This window comes from Lethenteron reissneri, chromosome 35 (genome assembly GCF_015708825.2).
Source record: "Lethenteron reissneri isolate LAM-NWPU_2019-01 chromosome 35, ASM1570882v1, whole genome shotgun sequence".
Classification (NCBI taxonomy): Eukaryota; Metazoa; Chordata; class Hyperoartia; order Petromyzontiformes; family Petromyzontidae; genus Lethenteron; species Lethenteron reissneri.
This window is the reverse complement of record NC_083813.1, coordinates 145,225-163,198: the sequence shown is the minus strand read 5'-3', so window position 1 is coordinate 163,198 and position 17,974 is coordinate 145,225. Positions and strand designations below refer to the sequence as shown.

The 17,974-nt window shown below is 51.9% G+C and overlaps 1 protein-coding gene across 1 annotated transcript in view; it reads right to left on the bottom strand.

The window, feature by feature from the left end:
- The window catches only part of LOC133350778 (nibrin-like), a 37,229-nt gene that overhangs the window by 6,158 nt on the left and 13,097 nt on the right, over positions 1-17,974 (bottom strand). The window contains exons 3-12 of the mRNA XM_061565503.1: positions 15,334-15,451; positions 13,554-13,753; positions 12,064-12,158; positions 11,176-11,338; positions 5,215-5,338; positions 4,421-4,608; positions 3,619-3,773; positions 2,916-3,040; positions 1,457-1,627; positions 593-754 (exon numbers count right to left, since the gene is read on the bottom strand). Coding sequence (XP_061421487.1) covers positions 593-754; positions 1,457-1,627; positions 2,916-3,040; positions 3,619-3,773; positions 4,421-4,608; positions 5,215-5,338; positions 11,176-11,338; positions 12,064-12,158; positions 13,554-13,753; positions 15,334-15,451 — 1,501 coding nt within the window. The remainder of the gene's footprint in view (positions 1-592; positions 755-1,456; positions 1,628-2,915; positions 3,041-3,618; positions 3,774-4,420; positions 4,609-5,214; positions 5,339-11,175; positions 11,339-12,063; positions 12,159-13,553; positions 13,754-15,333; positions 15,452-17,974) is intronic.

Genomic DNA, 17,974 nt, shown 5'->3' with positions numbered 1-17,974 from the left:
ACTCAATTGGGATCGCACACGGCAACACCACCCTCGACTGTGTAGCGGCCGCAGACTGTCTGTGAAACACAGCAGCCGGCGCCTTCCCTCGTGTTAATTTTACTACAAGGTCCGATCGTGTCCGTCCGGTGATGGCCGGTTGCCGAACAAATACATTATAAGGTCGCACTCATTCCACACAAAGTGCTTGCCACAAATGAACCACAATACCTTGCTGATCTCATGAAGGAACAAACTAATAGCACGCAAACTCCAGTCATCCTCACAACAGCTTTTGGCTAACCATCGAACAATGACGATCACTGCATCGCGCATTTTCAGATGTGCTTCTGCGGCCGTCTGGAACGTTCTTCCTTCCAATATTAGGAAGCCACTGGGAGCTTTACCACCAAGGCGAGAGAACACGAGACCTCGAAATTTACAACAGGCATCGATCCCCTGGGTCTGGGATAAAACTCATGCCCTCCTGCGCACCAGGCAAGGGAGATAACATTTCCTTGCCACCGTGACACCTGTACGTTTGGACGCGGGCGTGCGACGAACTCCACCCGTCCCACACCGGAGGCGCCCTGGCTCCTTCGGGCGCGCTCACCTTCCTGAATGTCTTGAAGTTCCTGCGGGGGGTGCCGCTGGGCAGCGTGGAGGTGTCCAGGAGCCCCGCGTGGGGGGAGGCGGTGGGCCTGGCCAGCACCAGGGAGCGGAACTCACACAGCAGCAGCGCCGTGGGGGCAGTCACATCCTCCGGGTCCCCGGCCTCGAGCAACGCGCACAGCAACACCACCATCAGCAAAACCACCACCGCCACCATCAACACCACCACCACCACCATCAACACCGCCACCATCAACACCGCCACCATCAACACCCCCCATCATCAACACCGCCACCATCAACACCGCCATCAGCAACACCGCCACCATCAACATCGCCACCATCAACACCGCCGCCATCAACACCCCCGCCAGCAACACCACCGCCATCAACACCGCCGCCATCAACACCGCCGCCATCAACACCGCCGCCATCAACACCGCCGCCATCAACACCGCCGCCATCAACACCGCCGCCATCAGCAACACCATTTCGCCTTGTATTTCTATCCCTCCACATAAAACGTTTTTTTTACACATTCCATCAGTCACACGGATTTCTGCGAGTGCACAATTTCATCAACATTGGCTCAAGACAAAAAAAATCTGGAGCGATTTCGACATTCAGCGGCTCATCAGCAGCCAGGCTGGTTTGAACCAATGCTGTCGAACTGCCGGATGTTTATAGGCAAGGAGACTCTCTGCTGGACGCGAGTCCGAGTTTGACGCAAGACCCTACAGCACGACCTCCGATTATGCACGGTGCGAAGTTCAACGTACGTACACCCACACAATGCAGATTAACCACGGAGGTCTCCTTGAGAGTGGAGCGGCCATGGGGGGGCTCGCGTGCGGAGGCGTCTCACCACTACAGGCTCCTGCTTCACAGGCGGGGAGTCCGCGCATCTCCTCCGCTTTGCGCTTGGGCCGCCAGCTCCCTCTTGCGTCTCCCCCTCCTCGCTCGGCTCCTCCATGGCAAACTCCTCAAAGCCCTTCTTCTTCTTTGTCGCCGTCGTCTGCGTGTGACTCTGTTCCGACTGTGAACACAAATCGGCTGTCAGGTGGGGGACCCTGCAGAGAGTCAGAGGCTCCCTGCTCAGTCAGAGGCTCCCCGCACCGATGAACAACATGGCAGCACCCAACTCCACCGCTGAGCCAGGGGTGGCAACATGTTAACTACCTCGCCTTGTATACAGGAGGTTGTGGGTTCGATCCCGACCCTGAAGCCTGTATATTTTGCCGTTTGCATGTTCTTCCCGTGGTCGTGTGGATTTTTCTCCAGGTCCTCCAGTCATTCCCTCCACATTTAGAATCAACATCACGTGTTTAAGAGTATGTGGCTGCTATAGATTTCCACGCGATAAGCCAATTCATTGAGCTATCATTTGTGGCCAAGTCGCTTTTTAATTAAGAGCTATATAAATCAGTAGGCCTTACCTTTAAACAAAAAATAGTTTAGTTTTAGTTTAATTCCCATGGCAGACGCCAGTTTCTGCATTGGACGACTTGAGATGAAGCTGAGATGAAGCGGAGATGAAGCCGAGATGAAGCTGAGATGAGGTGTGCACTAATGAGCGGTGCCCTAGCATATTTTTATTACTCATCCTGGGCAGACGATAGTTACTTGAGTGTCCTACACAGTGACGTTGCTTCACCATTGAAGACGGACACTTAAAAATCAACAACAAAAGAAAATGTAACGCGCTGCACAGTTTCTGGAAGCAGCAGGAAGGCAGCCAGCATCTGTGCCAACAGTTGCCCAAGATCTGTGGTCCTATATTGGGATGTTTGCCCAACTCCATGCCCGAGAGTTCACACACGTGGGAGAAAACCGGAGAACGCGGAGTAAACCCAAGCGTGCTAGATGGGTAACACTTACCTCGCTGTACAGATGTAAATTAACCCGCTAGTTGTACTGCCAGCATATCCTGGTCATAAGCCAGGAGCTGGAGACCTCGAGGCCCAGGGTAGGCTGGGAGTTTCACGACCTCGTGCGTGTTTCACGAGCCCGTGTGTGTTTCACGAACTCGTGTGCGTGTGATCCGCCAACGCTCCCTGCTGCCTCCGCAGTGCCGTGTCACGGGCCAAGGGCAGCACGGCCGCCGGGGCAGCACAGCCACAGGGAGGCGGTGGCAGGGCCCGTGTGGAGCCGCACGCACTCGGGGCCCAGGGGCCACGGAGCACAGCGAGCGTGCGCCTCACGCTCAGCAACTCCACCAGCACCGTGAGCTGCGTGGCACACAGAGGTGCTGGCGCAGAGCGAGACGCTGGTGCACTGCGATGCCGCGGGAACTCTTCCACCCACGCCCCGAGCACCGGCCTCACCGGTGCCGGCACGCCTTCCGCGTTTCCTCCCCGCGCACCAAGCTCGCCCGCTGGGGTCCTGGGTGTCCCCGCAGTCGTCTTTGGGGGAGCCGGCTGATGCGAGTCCTCCCCTCTTGTTCCGTTGTCTACACAAAGGCATGTGGTGCGATCCTCACATTCGTGCTGGGCATCTCCACCTTGAAGCACAAAATAATCATCGGCGTGCTTCTGCAGAACACAAGCGACTAAATGAGACGTACGATACGCCTCCTTCGTATTCGTGTCTTTACGTCATTTTTTTACACATCCCACCAGCCACATGGCCTTCTAGGAATACATAATTGCAGCAGCATAGGTTCAAGCAAAGCAAACTCTGGACCGGTTTTGACATTCAGCGTCTCAATAGCACAACCAGGCTTGCTTTGAGCTAAAGCTGCTGTGAGATTAGGCACTACCAGAGGAGGCCGCGTGGCTGATGGGATGCGTAAAAGGCACGTGTTTGTTTTACGTAGAGGGAGAGACAGGGGAAGGAGGCGAATTGTCAGCGCCGCTTCAACGCGGAACACAGCGCAAGAATGTCGGCCAAGAGCGGCCAGGCGTGGAGAGGAGGGGAAAGGGGGCGTGCCACACGGCAGGCGCGCGGCGCGCTACTGGGTACGGCTGTGTGGGCAGGCTGCAGGTGGGGGGCTCATGCACAGTGAGGCGCCCATGGCAGGAGGACTACCTGGGTATGGCTGTGTGGGCAGGCTGCAGGTGCGGGAAGTGCGATCCCCGGACTCCGGCCACGTCAGGGTGGGGGGGGGCTGCTCCGCCGCTCTCGACACCTTGGGGGGCACCGCGGAGCCCTCGTCGTCGCCGTCGGTGCCGGCGTGGCGAGCTCTGCGCGAGACCGCGACGGCGGCGCTAGCCTGAGCCAGCCACCCTGCCCAACACGATTCTATGCCACCATCGTACATACGTGTGTACGTTGAACTTCTTTCGCGCCGTACGTAGCCAACCGTGCAAATCGAAGGTGCCTCAATGACTCACCTGCTGCTTGGGGCCAGTGGTGGAAATTACATATTCCTATGGCTGGGGCTTGTTTGTCCACAGGACACGTGCTGTTGAGTTGCCCACAAAGTGGTGCTCATTTTATTGGCCCCAAAGGGATTTATTATTCGTACACTTATTTACACAGGGGAGCCTCGCTGAGTCTCAAGACTCTTGTTCAGGTAGGTCCTGGCAAGTTTTCTCAGTAGTGGGCGATGTTGTTGCAGTGTGCGATCCCAATTGAGTAATTTTCAAGTAATTTTTAAGCACTGGGATGTCTGGCCAATACCGTTTGCATTGTACATCTTTGTAGCTATGCGAGGAAACCGGATAACCCGGAGGAAACCTCGACAGAACGGGGGAGAGAACATAAAAACTCCACAGAAAGGTGCCCGAGTCGGGAATCTAACCCAGGGGCTTCGTGTTGGGAGGCACGGGCGGTACCACCGCGCCACGTAGCGCAATGCCGCAGCTCGGCGGCCCCCTCTGTGCGTCACCTCTTTCTGGACGACGGCTGGAAGTAGCTGGTGATCGTGGCCTTGGCGCGAGCGGCAGGCTTCTGCGCAGAGTCGGCGCTGTTGCACGGCCCTCTGGGCTGGCTCTTCGTGGACAAGGAGGAGCCGTCCGCAGCCTCTTCCTCGTCGTCTCGGAGGACCGCGGCGGTGGCTGCTCCCGTGGTGCCCGCCTGCACACAACACGAACCGTCACAGCACCGCGGGCGGTGCGGCCATGCGAGTGACGAGCCACTTGTCTACAGGGGAGCGACGAGCCGCTCCTCTACGAGGGAGCCGCCCCTGCAGGAGGGAGCCACCCCTCTGCGAGGGAGCCGCCCAAGGAGCGGCAGGGTGGTGGCACAGCGTCAATTCCCGACTCAGGAGCCATTCAATGTGGAGTTTGTGTGCTCTCTCTCCCCCTGTCCTGCGTGGGTGTTCCTCCGGCTTCTCCCGTTAATTACCATTAATATTACCGAGCTTGTTTACTGCCACGTTTTAGCAGTAAGGCACGATGTTCTTGTCTAATCCAAATCAAGTCATTTGAAGTGTAATTTTCAGCTTTTGAGAAGTTTGGCCAATACTAGTTACTTTGTTTTTTTTAGTTATGGGAAAAAACCAGTGAACATACACACACAGAACTTTGAAATCTTGTCAGATTCCCTCGTGGCTCTGGTAGAAGTGACGGCACGGAGCGATGTCATGGGCTACCTCTTCACCCGTTGTATGCATGTTGAACTTCTTTCGCACCGTATGTAGCCAACCGTGCTAATCGATGTGGTTGGTGCTGGGAGACTCACCCTGACTCCTGGTCGTCCCGGGTCCCGGCTCATGCTGGTGGCCTCCATGGGAATGAGCGACCTCTTATCCAGGGTCTCATCCACCTGCTGCAGCTGGGAGCCGCTCGCCGACTTCATATGACAGCTATTTGCATCGGACACACACAGGAGATAAGCCGAGTGGAAACGTCCTTCACGCATGCCCGGCGACGTTCGGTGACGTCAGAGTGTGGCGTTTTTAGCAAACATCATCAGTTATGACCGGTCTTAGGTTGGGCGGCAGGATGGCAGAGCGAGAATGACCTGGGTCTGACTCGGGCGACTTTCTGTGTGCGGTTTGCACGTTCTCCCCCTGCTCTACAAGGGTTTCAATCACACAATGTAAACCAGTATTGGCCAAACATCCCAATGCTGAAAAATTACCTGCAAATTACTAAATTGGGATCACACAGCAGCGGTGGCAGCAGTGGCAGCAGCAGCATCGCCAGGGGGGCTCCCGCAGCCCGGGGGGGAGCAACGTGCCCAGGGCTGCATCAAGGTTATTGAACTACGACTAGAATGGTAAATGAGTTACCAGCATTTTCCCATTTGAATGCCCTTGTTTGTTTCTATATAACTGAAGTGTTGCATATTGTTTGTGTATGCTTTGGAGGGCCATAAACAAATGTATTTTTTCCAGGTAAGGCCCACTGAGCTATAGTAGAACCTCTGGTCACGACCATAATTCGTTCCATAACTTTGGTCGCAACCCGATTTGGTCGTGACTCGAACCTGATTTCCCCATTGGATTATATGTAAATACAATTAATCCGTTCCAGACTCCTACGAACTGTATATAAATATTGTTTTTTAAAGATTTTTAAGACAAAAATAGTTAATTATGCCATAAAATTCAGTGTAATAGTAAACTAAATGTAAAAACATTGAATAACACTGAGAAAACCTTGAACAACAGAGAAAACTAACATTGCCGCGGCAAGGTTTAGAATTGTTCAACAAGATGATTGTTTCGTCTGCTACTGTGAGAGAGAGAGAATATTCGTATGAGCAATTCATGTTTCTATTGAAAGTAAGTTGACAGCGCCGCAGCTGGCTGCAGTCCCGGATCGCTCTCACAGTTTATCAACCGTAACCACACCTCGTACCTTACCCTCGTCCTTCTTCACTCACCACCGCTCTTCTTACTTTCATCTTCCATTACATTTTTCATATAATTTATTTTGTTTCATTATTTTCATTATTACTTTGGCGTCGCCCGAGTTTTGGGTGGCGGCAGATCCCTGCACCCAAACCCGCCCGCCTCCGTGTTCACTGCACACGCCTCGCGGCGCTACAACAGCTGACAAATGTCGTTTACTGCAGTGTCACACAACCCGCCTAAACTGCCGCATCGCACAGCTGTTGGGCAGTGCGAGTAAACGAGGCCTGCTGCTTCGACTCACGAAGCTGGAGGACGCTGGCTGTATTGTTCATGCGGCGCGGCTTAACAGCGGCCCCGGGTACGGTTTCTACCAGCAACGTCATCACAAGGCACCTCTTCCTCCTCTATCAGCGAGTGTGAGCTTGGCGTGCCCCAGCATCGCCAGCAAGTGGGAGATCTACGTGCTCCGTCCAATGTTCACCACCATCAGCGAGTGGGAACGCGAGCAGACTGTCATCTCCTCAACACGAGAGAGTTGGCTTGCCTGCTGCCCAGCACCACCAGTGAACGGGAGCTCTGCGAGGTTCGTCCATCCTGCTGCATCACCTGCGAGCTGGAGCACAGTGCGTGGTCAGCCAATCCACTAGACCTCGTGTTCTTCTGGCTGCTCCATTGTACGCCCCGCCTGCGTGGTTCTGTACGCCCGTGTACGCGCTCAACGTGTGTTTACACGGGCGTGTTTGCATCCGCTACGTACGGGGAAGTGCTTGCTGACAGTGTGGAGCTTGGACAACGCCACCTTGACTTGCTGCTCAGGGCAGCAGAGCCGCTGATTGGAGTCCACCCGAATCTGGGCCCCTTCATCAGCACCATCGGTGCAGCACGGGCTGATATAATAGGGCTACGACATGCACCATCTCTTCATCATCTGCACCTGGAACCCACGATCTTGAGGATGCTCTCTGTCCTTGGGCTTCTCCGAGGTCAACGTCGGAGACTGCATCGGCACCGTGGTTGCAGAGGTGGTAGGGGCCGCCGTTCACAGGTCGACCTCGAACCAGCCAACTCCTCTATTCCCTCGATGCCTCACCTGCACGGATCTTCACATCTACCTTCACACATCCGCCTCGGCCTACTCAACGCACGCTCCATCACCAATAAATAAGCCCTGATTCACGACACCATCTCGGACCACCACATCGACCTTTTGCTCATCACTGAGACCTGGTGCAGGCAAGACTCCCCGCCAGCCATCTCTCTGGAAGTTGCGCCCCCAGGATACAAGGTTCTTCATAAACCTCGCGCAACTAACCAGCGGGGTGGTGGCTTAGCGGTCGTTTACAATGCTCACTTGAAAATTAAAGAGCTCTATCTACCAATGGCTCCTGCCACCTTCGAGGTCCAGTCCGTATCCCTTACTACTAACGAGTGCTTTTCCATCATTTCCATCTATCGCCCTCCAGATGGCAGCATCAACACCTTCTTAAATGAGCTTTCGGAATTCCTATATCTGATTCCTAACCCATCTCACAGGCTCGTGCTTACAGGTGACTTTAATTGCCCCGGCAATACCCCAGCCTCCATCGATAGTCACCTTGAGTCAACTTTGGCCTGCCATAACCTGGTCATCACAAACTCAGGCCCCACCAGAGCTTCGTCAACAAACGTTGAGAGCATGCTCGACCTGGTTCTGGAACCTGACCAGCACCGACGCATCACTGCACTGGGAGTTTTCCAAACTGGTTACTCCGAACACCGCCTCATACTTTCTTTCCTCCAATTTCCCAAGCCAATCACCATCAAATTCACCCGCAACTTGCGTAATTTTAAGGGTATCGAATTTTCTGCTTTTCGTCACCTCCTTGCAAATTCGCTTTCAATGTTATCCCCATCATCGGATCCAACCGTCTGCGCTCTCCAACTAGAAGCTGACATGAGGGCGGCGCTAGACAAACTAGCTCCTTTAAAATCACGAACCGCTAGGCAGTCTTCCCACGACACTCACTGGCTCTCAAGAGATGCCATCATTGCTAAGCGAACCAGGAGGCGCCTTGAAAGTATCGTGTCCCGCAGTGGTCTACCTGCTGATCGACTTGCTTACAGAGTCGCCTGCAGGAAAACTAACAAACTGATCCTAGTCTCACGTTCCTCCTACATTGAGGAACGCATCAAAAAAGCAACCGGAAAACCGCGCATTCTATGGAAAACCCTCAAAGATCTTCTACATCCTGGTAGCACCATGGTCCCTCACCTTAGCGATCCCCTTGCCTCACTGAAACTTGCCATCTCTTTTAATACTTACTTCACCAATAAGCTAATCACCGTCGCAAACTCGTGCACGTCTACCGACACATCGCACCATTGTACCCCGCTCATGGTACCTAAAATTGTAAGCACTAACCCAGACTCTCTTCTAATTACGCTAAAGCCGGTGTCTACAAAAGACGTTTTCTCTTTAATTGAATCACTTCATTTGAAGTCATCTCCACTCGACGTGCTCCCAGGTTCCTTGTTCAAGCAATGTGCTCCGGAACTCGCCATCATGATCAGGAACATCGCAAATGCCTCCTTCTCTTCTGGGTGTTTTCCGTCCAACCTCAAACCTGGCCTGGTTTCTCCCTTGTTAAAGAAACCAAGTCTAGATCCGGATGACCCATCTAGTTATCGTCCCATCACTAACCTCTCGAACCTCTCTAAACTCCTTGAACGACTAGCCCTCGCCCAGCTAAAACCACACATCACCTCCTCCGCAAACTACTGCTGCTCCAGTCAGCTTACCGTCAAAACTATTCCACAGAAACAGCACTCACTAGAGTGCTCGATGACATTTTAACGATCATTGATTCCGGCTTAACTGTTGCACTTGTAAGTCTGGACATTTCGTCAGCCTTCGACACCATCAACCATTCGCTCCTTACTTCCCTCCTGAAATCCGACTTCGGTATATGCGGCTCAGCACTCAAGTGGATAGTTTCGTACCTTTCTGACCGGCAATCTTCAGTCAGGGTGGGCATGTTCACATCGCCTGAAACAACAGCATTATGCGGGGTTCCCCAGGGCTCTGTTCTAGGTATTCTGCTCTTCACAGCCTACACTTCCCCGATCGGCCGGCTCATTGCAAGCTTTGGTGTTAAGCATCACTCATACGCGGATGACACGTTTCTATTCACCGCCATCGATTCTAGCAATACATCTGGATTCGAGAGGCTCTCGGAATGTACCACCGCCGTGCAACAATGGTTCACTGCACACAACCTAGCCCTTAATCCGAAAAAGTCAGTGGCCATTATGTTAGGTACCAAGAAACGTCTCAATTCAGCAGCACTCCCCACACACATACACATCTTCGGTCACAGCATCAAGTTCACCGACCACTTCAGCTACCTCGGTGTCATCCTAGATTCAACTTTATCCTTCGACCGTCAAACCAACCATATCATCAGCTCATATAACTTTCACCTGAAGGCTCTTAGACACATACGTCCTCTCATTTATACTGAAATTGCCAACACATTGGCATGTTGCATAGTTGGGTCTCGCCTTGACTATTGCAACTCCGTCCTAGTCCGGACCTCCGCTGGCAACCTAAAGAAACTTCAAAGACTACAAAATAACCTAGCACGCGTCATCATTGCCCACACTCATCCTCGTCTTGACTCACTAGCTTGTCTCCGTGCTCTCAACTGGCTCTCTATCGCCAGTAGGGTCACATACAAGACCGCCTGCCTCTGCCACAATGCCTTCATATCTGCCTGCCCGCCGTACCTTTCTTCATTATTGACAACTTGCAGCTCAGAACACGGCAGATGCCTGCGCAGCGCGATTCACGACCTCCTCTTGATACCAAGATCCAGGATGATCATGTCTATGCGCCGCTTCTCGGTGGCAGCCCCAACAGTCTGGAACGATATCCCTCTGCACATTCGCAGCATCACCTCAATCGCCTCCTTCAAGAGAGACTTAAAAACTCACCTCTACAATCATGCTTTTGAGCGACTCTGAGCTTGGCTCCGCGCCTCTGAGTTGCGGCCACTACATCTGCAAATTTGCGCGGGTTACAAATTGAACTATTATTATTATTAATATTTGGGTACAGTATTGTTTTTGGAAGCATTCACCGTAATATCGTATGAATGTTTACTTCACCGCATCATCGTAGGAATGATGCGAGAAGAGATTAACGGGTTCTTATGTTAGCGATTTACGTACTCAGCGCTTTCGCTCTCTAAATTACGGCTTGAATGAGGGGGGAGGGGTATGACTACACTCACAAAATTAATATCTTACTAGGAATTTTATAAAACAAAAGTTACATACATAACTGTTACGCTTTGTGTAATTCAACAAAAAAATGGCGCGGAAGGGGAAATCGGCCGCGGCCGTGTTTGATCGCCACCCAAGTATGTGTTCGTGACCAGATTAAAAAATTGTGAATTTTTTGGTCGGAACCCGATTTGGTCATGGTCAGAAGCGTTCGTGACCAGAGATTCTACTGTATATAGTTATTTTTCAGAAGCGACCAGGCTACAAACTATAGCGCAACGAAGTGGCTTGTCACGTGAACATTTCTAACAGCCATATTCTCTAAACGCGTGATGCTGATTCTAAATGTGGAGGAAAAAAACTGGAGGACCCGGACAAAAATACCCGCGACAGGCGGAGAACATGCAAACTCTAAATATACAGGCGTCAGGTAGTGACATCTCGCCACCACGGCGCCCCTGCTCGAGCGAGTGTGGGAGAGCATTCCCTGTCGAAGCATCTCCGTGTACGAGCGAGGACGTGAGGGTTGTGGTAAAGCGCTCGAGAGAGATAGACAGCGGCGGTGGTGGTGGACGCACCGGGCCAGGATTAACGAGTCCTGCGTGTCGGCGGCGTACAGCGTAGAGTCGGGTGCCACGCCCTCGCTGGGCTCAAGCACCAGGTTCTGCGACAGCGTTGCCCCAGCCAGGTTCTGCGACAGCGTTGCCCCAGCGAGGTTCGTGTTCACACAGCTCACCTCGTCTGCCGGGAAACGTGGAGCGGTCAGAGGAGAAGCTCGGGCTGCGAAACTCGCTACAAACCGACATGCAGATGCTGACACGCAACAAGTTAAACCCGGACAGCCTCTCAGAAACCTCCTGCTCTCGTCAAGTGAAGGAGATGTCCAGCGTGTAATCAAGCTCCATTGAAATGCTTCCGGATTTAAACAATTCAGTGGATTCTTGTTCAATTGAGTAGAGGCACCTCTCGTCTCCCCTGTATGATTTATTCTGCAAAGCTCTGGCAGATGAGACGATCGTGGTCCCCCCTGGATAAACAAAAAGCACTGAACACTTGACGTTGTTAAGTCGACTCATGAGACATCCTCTATACGCGCTCCTGTGGACCTGGTTGGAATGGCTGTTTAGACTGGCATGGGCAAATTCCGTCTCAAGACAAGAGACAAAACAAATAATCAGGTAATTCTCCTTCTTCACTGTCCCTCCACATAAAAATACAAGTAGTTTTTACACATTCCATCAGCCACAAGGCCTTCTGGCAGTGTATCATTTCAGCAGTACTGGTTCAATGCCGGTTTCGAGATTCCATGTCTCATCAGCAGTCAGGTTTGCTTGAACCAATGCTGGCAAACTGCCAGGTGTTAATAGCCAAGGGCCCTTTCTGTTGGACATAGAACTTATTTCGTACCGTACGTAGCCAACGGTACTAATTGGAGGTGCGGATTGAGAGAAGGGGAGGCTCCCCACCTGGGAGCCGTGCCGAGGGGTTGCAGTAGGTGTGCGTCGAGCAGTAGACTACAGCCAGGCCAACCTCCGCCTCCGTGATCGTGCGCAGGCCGAGGCTGCAGAGGGAAATGTCACAACAACACAGCAACACAACACGTGAACAAGACTGGACAGCACAGTGTGTTTAACTTCTGTAGTGGTAATGATGGAGACAGTCTTCTTCTGGAGGCAACACGTTTATTTAACAGGAACAACTGAAACACGAGGTCCCTAGTACAAAGGGGTATCGGCCCCTCCACCCGATACCCTGGGCAGGTACAGCCTCCGGGCTAGCGTGTCCGACTCACTGGGACCACTTCCTCTATATATCAGCCCTCCGGCTAGGGGGACCAAGGGGAGACCAGCCAAGGTCCTCGGGTCCTGGCCACTGGCCCGCTCGGTCCCGGCCCTTAGAAGGACGTCAGGTTCGGGGGTTCCAGGGTCATAGTCTAGGCTGGCTCTTCGGGTCTTCAGCTTGACGACGACTGGCAAACCCGTTCAGGGGTCCGCCTTATATACAGCTCCCAGGGTCACTCCGCCCCTGGCCACGCCTACTCTCTAGAACCTTCTGGAGGGACCTGGACTATTGCATAATCCCCCTGCCCCCACCGGGGGCCTGGGGTGTGTATCTCCGGTTCCCAACCACCTTCTGGGTTTCGTGGCCTAACGGCGTTACTTGATACAGGCCGTACTCGCCGTTACCCCCTGTTGACCAATGGCTGACGCTACACCAGGTGAGTAGTGGTAACCGCGTGTAACGCTAAGAATACCCACTGCACTTCTAAGGTGCCTATGAATGTCTGATGTATATTGCTACATATACAGGAATATTGAAAGTAAATACCAGTTATTAGATATCAGACACAAATACCAACAATGATACGCATGCCCCGCAAGCACATGCCAACTTCTTCCCACATACCAAATGCTGAAATCAAGCATCAGCACTCAATACACTGTTCCCAGAAACACCCACCTCTTCTGATTCATCAGCAGCAGTCATACAAGCAATATCAGCAGTGGATTGATCATGGCTGCTGCTGATGACGATGATGATAAATAAACCCTTGTCAGAAGTTTGTGAGAATGTCAAACTTTGCAAGTGTATCTCCTTTGTGCTGGTGACACCGTTTACCCACGAAAGCCTCACCGAGTCTCAAGGCCATTTTTCCGAGCAGGGGGCGACGATTTCTACGTGTTTCCCAATCGAGTAATTTGCCGGTAATTTTCTAATTGGTAAAATTTGCATCATGACGCGGGGCATGCGACGGCAGCATTGACCACGGGCGGCCTGCCAGATCCGAACCGTGGACGTCTGCAACGAGCGGTGAACGCTCCGCCGCTGGGCTTCCACTGGGCCCGCCGAGTCATGCCGCATCACGCCGCATGGTCGCGTTTCTCCCGAGGACGCCCTCCCGTGTGCGCGACGACGACGAGCGGCCGGTGGCCCCCTCGAGCGCCACTGGACTCACGTGCGGAGGCGTACGCCGACTTGGGCAGCCCACGCTCGCGCGTCCTGCGCCAGCACCTGGGACGAGGGCTGCGAACAGCCAGCCTCTGGCTCCACCACGCAGAAACCTTCTCCGTGCCGCGGCTCGGCGCGCTGGCCGGGGGAGCACAGGCACAATGCCGCGCCGCCCGCCAGCGCGATCGGTACCGCCAACCGCTTGTGCTGGAACACAGAAGACGGCCCACGTCGGCACCTCCAATTCACACGGTTGGCTATGTAAGGTCCAAAATAAGTTTAATGTATATGTAGTGAGTCCAACTGAGTCGCAGATGTTGTCTTGGGAGCAACACTATTTATTCAGAACTCAACATAACACAACACAACCTACACTTGGGTGTTGAATGCTAATCTAGCCACGCTACGGCAGAACTAGGCATGGTTCGCTATCCCGGCCCGGACCACAAGCTGGGTCCCGGACTGCGTGGCTAGAGGCTTCTTTTACCTGACGTGGATCTTCATCACCAGCAACAAGAAGAACCCCAAGCCCCTCACGGGGCCCCCATTATATCGGCCTGGGCTGGGACTGGCTCCGCCCCTCACCCCGCCCACCTTCTAGATCTCTCGAGGTCTTTCCTGAAAGCTCCCCGAGAGCTCTTTAATACCACGTGACCGCCCATAGGCCCCCGTCCACCGGTGCCCCCCCTCCAATATCATCCGGTCACGTGTCGGCAAGTCACGCAGCGTATCATGCCCCAACGTAACCCTGGCTGGCTGAAACTCCCTCTCGCTCCCCCACCGGGAGCCCACACCGCACACTGTACGTGGTGTCTCCGTGCTGACCATCGCTCACCCAAGCCCCGCTAGGGCTGGTACTACGTCCAGTAAGCGGGCTACACATAATGCCAACACATTATCCGCCGTGGCTTCGTAAGCCCGGCACCACACACCAGAGGTGGGACAAAGTCATTGTTATGCAAGTCCAAGTCGAGTCTGAAGTCATCAAATTCATGACTCGAGTCTGACTCGAGTCCAAGTCACATGACTCGAGTCCACACCTCTGCCACACACTGACAATCACAGTCACAACATATGCGTACATACAACGCTCTCCTGTGACAACGCCAAAGGCTGCAGGCGCCGTGGGCGGAGGGCCCGGTACGCACGTGCAGCTTCAAGATCGCCGGTGCACACACGACACGCACCATCTCCTACTTCGCGTGGTCACGTCGGCGTCGCTTCTACTAAAGTGTTCTTATGCGTGCACTGCGCCCCGCTCGGATTTTTCTGGGCAAATCATTGTATTTTTATTTCTTATTGGAGGCTAAAATAAATACTATTAAACAAAAAATATTTTTTACCAGGTAACGCCCACTGAGCTATAAAGCTCTTTTTCAGTAGCGACTTGGTCCCAAATGACCGGAGGACCCGGAGAAAATTCCACAAGACACCGGGAGAGAAAGAGACGCAAACTACAAATATACAGCAGGCGTTTGGGTCGGGATCGAACCCACGACCTCTTGCATATCAGGCGAGGCCGTTAACATCTCGCCACCGTGGCTTGCCCTGAATTCCATCTTACTGGAATTCAGGGTATGTTCTCCCCCTGTTCACGCTTCTTTGGAAACGACTGAGTGGCTCACGGCCTGAGCTGGGCTGAGTTAGAGGCCAAGACGGAGCCGAGCCAAGAACATGATCCTGACCCTGAGACTCGTGGCACGGCACACGCATGGAGCGGAACACGTGTGGAGCGGCACACGCTTGGAACGAAACACGTGTGGAGCGGAACAAGCATGGAATGGCACCTGCTTGGCGTGCAGGAACTGGAAGGTTTTCCCCTGGAACAGGAGCCTCCGCTCAGGCCGGGGGGTCAAGTCGAGGTCGCCCGGGTTGATGCCCGGTTCATCAGCCAGAGGCCAGAAGCTGATGCACATAAACACACAGCGCACATCAACACATCAAAACAGCCAAGACTCGTTTCCTAGTTACAAATATTTTATTCTGCTTATTTACCCAGGCAGGCCTTACCGAATCTGAAGAATATTTGTTTCCAGAGGGTTCTGCCAAGTGTTTGCAGTAGGGGGTGATGTTGCTGCTGAGTGAATACAATTGCATAATCTAACCTATAAAATAATTTTTTTGACTGTCCGTCCGTCTGTCGGCGCACGTGCGCTTGCGAGGGATTTGGCTCTCAAATGGTGGGGTTTACGTAAACAAAAATTTGCCAGCTACCACACCGGAAGCCCCGCGGTGGGCAAGCCCTATTCTGTTTTACCGTCCGTTACCTTAAAATTTGTTACAATAGCGTTTTTGTGCGATTTATTTTTATTTATTTATGTAAATTTGCCGCCCGGCGCGGGACAAAGCACACAATTGCGCATGCGCGAAACGCTGACAGAAGTTGCCTCTAGCAACGCACACACGGTCGCTAAAAAATTTCATTCGCATTAACAATGCTTAAAAAATATACACACAACGCTGAGGTTCATTCTTCACGGTCTTATGTCCTCCACCAACCCAATGCGTGCAGTTACTGATATAAAGTCCGTATATATTAATATTGAAGCGCTTACATAGCATTATTGCAGCGTGGGTGGGGAGTGCGGCCCAGCCCCCAGCCTGGAAATGTGTTACCTCCTCCGGTTGGGCAATCTAGGCGAGGCCGCGGGCTCTGCACGGGACGAGGCCTCACCATGGCAATGTAAAGTACAGTTTTATTGAATCTTTCGCTAAGAACTCAGGTTCATTGTTTACTATTATGAAACAAATAATTTGGCAAATATTACAATAATAATGTTTGTGTGCAGAAAACTAATTTCATTATTAGGTTGCTAATTACCATATTTCCCCGCATATAGCCCGCATACGCATATAACCCACAGACGCATATAACCCACAGACGCATATAACCCACAGACGCATATACCCCGCAAAAATAGCGTTTTGTGTAAAACAAATTTCAGATAGCCCGCACCTCCATTTACTCCGCATGCATTCATATCTTTAACGTCGTTACCGCAGCTTAATGCCATCATATTAATACTAAGTTTACATTTGTAATACATTCCACTATCAATTGTTAACATTCAAATCATAACGTTCATAAAGAAAACAAACTAACCGGAAACGAGCGAACGTAATATAGTTAATAAGTAACAAAAGTAAATATCCAATAAATAAGTAACACATAACTGGTCGATAAGTACAATTTTAGCACTGGTAGATTGCGCACTGCGCAGATAATAGCGGAACTACGGTAACGCCGTTGCCTCGCCCCCAACCCCCCACCTCTCTCCCCCCAGCTGCCCCACCCCCCAACCCCCACCTCTCTCTACCCCCACCTCTCTCCCCCCAGCTCTCCCGTCGCCGGTAAACAAAGTGCGTTCACTTCAAACATTGTCGTTTCATTGTACAAACAATTCGAATAATTTAACATGTGATAACATGTGCAATTTTTGTGTGAGTGGTTTATTCAGCAGTGCTTTAGTCAAAGGTAAGTGTTGCATAGTGGATAGTCCTACCATGATTTTTTTTTACGAGTTATGACATGTCACACGTGTAAAATATTTTTGGGATAGCCCGCACCTCCATATACCCCGCAGGGTCTTGTTTTGTTTGTAAAAAGTGGTATACCCCACGGGTTATATGCGGGAAAATAAGGTATTTCCTTTTTTAGGTGTTTTTATGACACTGCGACAGTACTGCCAGTCTGTGCTGTGGCCTGCTGCCTGCTGATTAATTAACGTCAGTGCACTGGCACTATTATCTACACTGCTAATTTTGCTTTTGGCCATTATGAGTGTATGCCAGTCTATGATCTGTTGCCCGCTTCTTTACCTCACTCAGTGTACTGCAAACTTTTCATGCTGACTGTATCCTGCTTTTTTAGCTGCTGACCATATTGCCAGCTTTTTATGTAGACTGTGGCAATGCTTATGTCATTGAGTCACCCTACTGGCAGTCTATAATCTAGACTGTAGCCTGCTTCTCAAATTACCTGTGCGTACTGCTGCTCTTTAATGTAGACTTATTTCAGCTTATTTCTTCAATGCATTTCTATTGTTTCGATTGCTCATGTCACGCTATAGTACTGCGATGCTGATTAATATGTTATACTGCTAAATACGTTTAACTTTCTTAGCTACAGCCCATTGCATTTCGTTTATCGTTTTGTTACATTCGTGGGAACATCACCCATACTTTCCACCAAAGCGGGGAGCACGGAAATATTGCTGACCTTGCTTTCTTACGGTGGGTGAGGAACATTGTGAGAGAAACATTGTTCTTCCTACCAAGAAAACACCATCGCACAATTTCCTGACACTAACAGAGCATACGATGCCCTACAATAACACATTTTCCTGTCGCAAGGCCAAGATGGGTACCACGTTAAAATTCCTCCAATTACAAAGCTGCAAGACAAAGACATCCTCACGAAACTGTCTC